General features: G+C 31.9%; 1 protein-coding gene across 1 annotated transcript in view; it reads left to right on the top strand.

Moving 5' to 3' along the window:
• Positions 1 to 741: 741 nt before the first annotated feature.
• LOC137658877 (probable glutamate receptor) overlaps positions 742 to 8,149 on the top strand; it is an 18,210-nt gene continuing 10,802 nt past the window's right edge. The window contains exons 1-6 of the mRNA XM_068394002.1: positions 742 to 804; positions 1,050 to 1,198; positions 2,063 to 2,156; positions 3,135 to 3,287; positions 6,407 to 6,554; positions 7,040 to 7,191. Coding sequence (XP_068250103.1) covers positions 742 to 804; positions 1,050 to 1,198; positions 2,063 to 2,156; positions 3,135 to 3,287; positions 6,407 to 6,554; positions 7,040 to 7,191 — 759 coding nt within the window. The remainder of the gene's footprint in view (positions 805 to 1,049; positions 1,199 to 2,062; positions 2,157 to 3,134; positions 3,288 to 6,406; positions 6,555 to 7,039; positions 7,192 to 8,149) is intronic.

The raw sequence follows: 8,149 nt of genomic DNA on the forward strand, positions 1-8,149 counted from the left end.
CTTTCAATCTGGTTCAATATCACTATTAACGCGTTTTACAGCAAACAGTACCTTTCCACCAGGTTCAGTATCACTATTAACGCATTTTACAGTAAACAGTACCTTTCCACATGGTTCAATATCATCGTTAACGCGTTTGACAGTAAACAGTACCTTCCCACCAGGTTCAATGTCACTATTAACGCGTTTGACAGTAAACAGTACCTTCCCACCAGGTTCAATGTCACTATTAACGCGTTTTACAGTAAACAGTACATTCCCACCAGGTTCAATATCACTATTAACGCGTTTGACAGTAAACAGTACCTTCCCACCAGGTTCAATGTCACTATTAACGCGTTTTACAGTAAACAGTACATTCCCACCAGGTTCAATATCACTATTAACGCGTTTGACAGTAAACAGTACCTTCCCACCAGGTTCAATATCACTATTAACGCGTTTTACAGTAAACAGTACCTTTCCACCTGGTTCAGTATCACTATTAACGCATTTTATAGTAAACACTACCTTTCCACCTGATTCAATATCACCATTACGCATTTTACAGTAAACAGTACCTTTCCACCAGGTTCAATATCATTATTGACGCATTTTACAGTAAACACTACCTTTCCACCTGGTTCAATATCACCATTAACGCGTTTGACAGTAAACAGTACCTTTCCATCTGGTTCAATATCATTATTAACGCGTTATACAGTAAACAGTACCTTTCCTCCTGCTTCAATATCACTGTTAATGCGTTTTACAGTAAACAGTACCTTTCCACCTGCTTCAATATCACTATTGACGGGTTTTACAGTAAGGTTGGTTTAAGGCCAACCTTACTGTAAAACCCGTCAATAGTGATATTGAAGCAGGTGGAAAGGTACTGTTTACTGTGAAACTGTACCTTTCCTCCTGCTTCAATATCACTATTAACAAGTTTCACAGTAAACAGTAACTTTCCACCTGTTTCAATATCACTATTGACGCGTTTTACAGTAAACAGTACCTTTCCACCTGGTTCAATATCACTATTAAAGCTTTCCACTCTCGTTTTGCAGGTGCTGCAACTCATCACTCTGGAGGACCTATCGGACAAGATAGAGTGGCTGTCGAAGAACTGTCAGGGGGCAATTCTTCTTCTGTCGGAGCCCGAGATGCTCCTCCAGTTTGGAAACATAAACAGATTCGAATGGGCCTACAGAGCCAAGTAAGGCTATTATTATTATTATTATTATTATTATTATTATTATTATTATCATACACACATATATATACATATATATGTGTATATAAGAATATATACTGTATGGCTAATTATGTTTGTATATATATATATATATATATATATATATATATATATATATATATATATATATATATATATATATATATATATATATGTATGTATATATATATATATATATGTATGTATATATATATATATATATATATATATATATATATATATATATATACCGTATATAAAATAATAATAATAATAATAATAATAATAATAATAATAATGATTTTGATAGACATCAATAGATGAGTTGAATACATTAGTGATCACGTAGATCTTCCTATGAATTATGTGGCTTTTAATCTTATGTTGATCATTCTAATTCAATAAGGGGTGACAAATGTAATGAGATACTCATATATATTTTTTTTTACTGATTTTAGTAGTAGAACTACTGTTCCTAAATCTACATTGCTAAATATTTGCATCAAATAAAATGGTAAATATCTGGCAACATTTATTTCAGGATTAATACCGTTTTGAAAATGGATATATTGACGTAAAAGAGTGATATTACGGTCACCAATCCGTAAAAGATGATGAAAAAGTAGGGTAAAATTATGGTCACCTGTATTATACTGAAATACGGTTGAGAACAGTATATTTTTAAAGAGAATTTCCGATTCAAATTACGGTTTTTTCTAACAGTGCATATTCAAAAACTTACGGATAATATGAAAATAGTTTTGTTTCTATGAGGTGACCTTATTTTGCAGTCAATGTTATTAATAATGATAATTATAATGATAATGAAATTATTCTGTTCCACAGAGTTGTCATTGTAGGATTGTCGCTGGAATCTCTGGAAACCTTCCTGAACACGACAAAAGGCAAGAAGACGGAAAATATAATTGGTGTAGTTGAGGTAATCTTATCCATCTATTACATCTATCTATTCATACACCTATATATCTATATGAATGAGGAAACTGGAATGATAAAAGTGAATATTCAATCTTTCAAAATATCATAGCTGGTTTTTGTCACCTTTTTCTATATTTGAAATGACCTAATTCACACAATTGGATTCAATTACCTTTACATGATTACGAATAACAATTATGAAGTAATCTAAACTGATAGGATGGTAAGAATATTGACTAAAATATTCACTGACTTTATTATTATTATTATTATTATTATTATTATTATTATTATTATTATTATTATCATTATTATTATTATTATTATTATTATTATTATTATTATTATTATTATTATTACATACATACATATACCAAAGGCACTTCCCCCAATTTTGGGGGGTAGCCGACAACAACTTTTTGTTTTGTTTCTTGTTGTTGTCGGCTACCCCCCAAAATTGGGGGAAGTGCCTTTGGTATATGTATGTATGTATTATTATTATTAGCTAAGCTACAACCCTAGTTAGAAAAGCAAGATGCTACAAGCCCAAGGGCTCCAATAGTGAAAAATAGCCCAGTGAGGAAAGGAAATAAGGAAATAAGGAAATGAATAAACGATATAAGTAATGAAAATTAAAAGGAAATATTTCAAGAACTTTAACAACATTAAAACAGATATTTCATATATAAACTATAAAAGGACTTATATAAATAAGTAAATAAACCAATGGATACATTTCTTCAGGACCCCGCCAAGGCAAAGGGTTCCACCAGGGAGAAATAGCCCAGTGAGGAAAGGAAATAAGGAAATAAATAAACGATATAAGTAATGAAAATAAAAATAAAATATCTTGAAAACATTAACAACATTAAAACAGATATTTGATATATAAACTATAGAGGGACTTATGTAAATAAATAAATAAACCTAATGGATATATTTCTTACTAATATATTCACTGACTATTTGTGTTCTTCAGGACCCCGTCAACCACCACTTCAAACTCTATATGAACCTGCTATTTTGGGGTGAAGGGATGCAACCCGTCACAGATTGGTGGGGAACGAGATTCACAAGGAAAGCTAATCTCTTCCCAGATAAAGTCAGTAATCTACGCCTCGGTAAAGTTAGGGTAAGTATTTTCATAATCTGTGTGTTTGTTGCATGTAACTGTGAGGATAGATGACCGCGGAGGTAGCAGCAGTAGGGGATTCAGCATTATGAAGCTTCATCTGTGGTGGATAATGTGGGAGGGTGGGCTGTGACACCCTAGCAGTACCAGCTGAACTCGGTGAGTCCCTTGTTAGGCTGGGAGGAACGTAGAGAGTAGAGGTCCCCTTTTAGTTTTTGTTTCTTTGTTGATGTCGGCTACCCCCCAAAATTGGGGGAAGTGCCTTGTTATATGTATGTATGTATGTATCATTGATAATCGACGTGTTTGTTGCATGTAACTGATTGAATAGTATTGGGGGTACTTGGAATCTTTGTTATTCTAAAAATATTATCATATCATCATTGATAATAGGTGTGTTTGTTGCATGTAACTGATTGAATAATGTTGAGGAATTTAGTATCTTTCTTATTCTAAAAATATTATCATATCATCATTGATAATAGATATGTTTGTTGCATGTAACTGATTGGATAGTATTGGGGGAATTAGAATCTTTCTTATTATGAAAATATCATCATATCATCATTGATAATAGGTGTTTGTTGAATGTAACTGATTGAATAGCATTGGGGGATTTAGAATCCTTCTTATTATGAAAATATCATCATATCATCATTGATAATAGGTGTGTTTGTTACATGTAACTGATTGAATAGTGTTTGGGGCACTTGGTATCTTTCTTATTATGAAAATATCATCATATCATCATTGATAATAGGTGTGTTTGTTGCATGTAACTGATTGAATAGTATTGGGGGATCTAGAATCTTTCTTATTATGAAGATAATCATCATATCATCATTGATAATAGGTGTGTTTGTTGCATGTAACTGATTGAATAGTGTTGGGGAATTTAGAATCTTTCTTATTATGAAAATATCATCATATCATCATTGATAATAGGTGAGTTTGTTGCATGTAACTGATTGAATAGTGTTGGGGGATTTAGGATCTTTCATATTATGAAAATATCATCATATCATCATTGATAATAAATATGTTTGTTGCATGTAACTGATTAAATAGTATTGGGGAATTTAGAATCTTTCTTATTATGAAAATATCATCATATCATCATTGATAATAGATATCTTTGTTGCATGTAACTGATTGAATAGTATTGGGGCATTTAGGATCTTTCGTATTATGAAGATATCATTATATCATCATTGATAATAGGTATGTTTGTTGCATGTAACTGATTGATTAGTGTTGGGAGTATTAGAATCTTTCTTATTATGAAAATATCATCATATCATCATTGATAATAGGTGTGTTTGTTACATGTAATTGATTGATTAGTGTTCTGGGTATTTGGAATCTTTCTTGTTATGAAAATATCATCATATCATCATTGATAATAGGTGTTTTTGTTGCATGTAACTGATTGAATAGTGTTGTGGGTATTTGGAATCTTTCTTATTATGAAAATATCATCATATCATCATTGATAATAGGTGTGTTTGTTGCATGTAACTGATTGAATAGTGTTGTGGGTATTTGGAATCTTTCTTATTATGAAAATATCATCATATCATCATTGACAATAGGTGTGTTTGTTGCATGTAACTGATTGAATAGTGTTGTGGGTATTTGGAATCTTTCTTGTTATGAAAATATCATCATATCATTATTGATAATAGGTGTGTTTGTTGCATGAAACTGATTGAATAGTATTGGGGCATTTAGAATCTTTCTTATTACGAAAATATCATCATATCATCATTGATAATAGGTGTGTTTGTTGCATGTAACTGATTGAATAGTATTGTGGGTATTTGGAATCTTTCTTATTATGAAAATATCATCATATCATCATTGATAATAGGTGTGTTTGTTGCATGTAACTGATTAAATAGTATTGGGGAATTTAGAATCTTTCTTATTATGAAAATATCATCATATCATCATTGATAATAGGTGTAATTGTTGCATGTAACTGATTGAATAGTATTGGGGGATTTAGAATCTTTCTTACTATAAAAATATCATCATATCATCATTGATAATAGGTGTGTTTGTTGCATGTAACTGATTAAATAGTATTGGGGAATTTAGAATCTTTCTTATTATGAAAATATCATCATATCATCATTGATAATAGGTGTAATTGTTGCATGTAACTGATTGAATAGTATTGTGGGTATTTGGAATCTTTCTTATTATGAATATATCATCATATCATCATTGATAATAGATATGTTTGTTGCATGTAACTGATTGAATAGTATTGGGGATTTAGAATCTTTCTTATTATGAAAATATCATCATATCATCATTGATAATAGGTGTAATTGTTGCATGTAACTGATTGAATAGTATTGGGGGATTTAGAATCTTTCTTACTATAAAAATATCATCATATCATCATTGATAATAGGTTTGCTTGATGCATGTAACTGATTGAATAGTGTTAGGGTATTAAGAATCTTTCTTGATATGAAAATATCATAATATCATCATTGATAATAGGTGTGTTTGTTGCATGTAACTGATTGAATAGTATTGTGGTATTTGGAATCTTTCTTATAATGAAATATCATCATATCATCATTGATAATAGGTGTGTTTGCTGCATGTAACTGATTAAATAGTATTGGGGGCACTTGGAATCTTTCTTACTATGAAAATATCATTGATTAAGATGTACCATCAGTAACCCAGTGGAAGGTATAGAAAATATTAGAGATTTTGTTCATCCCTTACACTGTTAAAAATTTGTATTTAAAAAAACGGTAAATGCCTGGCAAAATTTATTCCAAGAATTTTACCCTTTTAAAAACATATATATTGACGTAAATGATTGATATTACGGTCACCAGGCCGTAAAATATCAGAACAAAGTATGGTAAAATTACGGTCGCCTGTTTTTTACTGAAAAACGGGTGAGAACAGTATAATTTTACGGAGAATTTCCGATTAAAATCACGGTTTTTTTTAACTGTGTAGCATCTTAACCATTATTGAAAGGACACCAAAACAGGCCTACTGTACATGGTAGAGTTTATAACATGGAGGAATATGGAATAATGAAACAGAGAGAGCCTCGGCAGATTAATAAATCTTTCTTTTCACAGGTGTTTGTGTTCGAATGGAGACCCATTATGTTTTACGAACGGGACGAGAAGGGAAACGTCATTGGCAAATATGGGCGGGATCTAACCATAGTGCGAACTCTGGCTAAGTTGTTTAACTACACGCTCGTCTTCGTCGATATAGAACAAGGTAGAGTTGTCTTCTTTCTCTCTTCCTTTAAGTCTCTCTAAAATGGTATAATTATTTCTTAATATTGATAGTTGTACAGAAATAGTTTCATAGTGTAAGAGGCGGCGAGATATATATATATATATATATATATATATATATATATATATATATATATATATATATATATATATATATATATATATATATATATATATATATATATATATATATATTCATATCTATATATATATGTATATATATATATATATATATATATATATATATATATATATATATATACATATATATATACATATATAAAATCATATATATATATATATATATATATATATATATATATATGAACAGAGAAAGTGATGTATGTATCTATGTATCCTCAACTCCGCATAACACCTTACCAAGTCATACTTTCGCAAGTTGTGGTTAACTTTCTCCTTATTTTACAAAATTGCGTTTTGAAAATGATAATTTCCTTTCCTCAGATTGGGGACTTCCGCTACCAAACGGGAGTTTCACCGGCCTAGTGGGCTACCTTGGGAGAGACGAGGGTCAGATGGGTCTTGCCTACCTTTACTCTTCAGGGTTGGACGACCGGCACAGAGTCCAAGACTACAGTCGTCCAATTGAAGATGATGTTAGTGATATTACTTTATCAGATTCCAATAGCTTTACTTAAACAGGCCTGATTGGTAACGTCTCTGCCTGGCGTTTGCCAGACTAGGGCTCGAAACCCGCTCAGACTATACTCAATTCTTTTAATGAGGGGCATTTGCACTGACTCGCAGCGGTGCCCTTTTAGCTCGGAAAAGTTTCCTGCTCTCTGATTGATTAGAATTATTTTGTCCAACAAATCAGCGATAAGGAAACTTTTCCGAGCTAAAAGGGCATCTCTACGAGTCGGTGCAACTCTGCCTCACTAAAAAGAATTGACTATAGTTAATGCCTTTAGCGTCTGCAACCTTACCATCGTTGTGCGCTAAAGTTTTGGGGGGTTTTGGGGAGCCTATAGGTATATCTGCTGAGTCATCCCTGGTCCTAGCTTGGATGGAGAGGGGGCTTGGGCGCAGATCATATAATATATATAGTCAGTCTCTAGGGCATTGTCCTGCTTAACAGGGCAATGTCACTGTCCCTTGCCTCTGCCATTCATGAGCGACTTTAAATCTTTAAACTTTTAGTGCATGTAATACGCATATTATCAGCTACCATAATCTGTTGATGTGTCTCAATTGGATATAGCCAAGTACCCATATCCACTTGTTCCACTTAGAACAAAACTTACGGTTGTCTTAAATCCACACTGCTAAAAATTTGCATTAAAAAAAACGGTAAATGGCCGGCAACATTTATTCCAGTTTCTTCACCGTTATAGAAACGGATATATTGACGTAAAGGAGTGATATTACGATCACCAACCGTAAAATATAAGAACAAAGTACGGTGAAATTACGTTCGCTTGTAATTTACTGAAATACGGCTGAGAACAGTATATTTTTACGGAGAATAAAATTACTTTTTTTTTTAACAGTGAATGCTATAAATATGATGGTTCCACTTAGAACAGCCAGGCCATAGAAAAATATAGCAATGAT

Source organism: Palaemon carinicauda, chromosome 19 (assembly GCF_036898095.1).
Source record: "Palaemon carinicauda isolate YSFRI2023 chromosome 19, ASM3689809v2, whole genome shotgun sequence".
In the NCBI taxonomy this organism is placed as follows: Eukaryota; Metazoa; Arthropoda; class Malacostraca; order Decapoda; family Palaemonidae; genus Palaemon; species Palaemon carinicauda.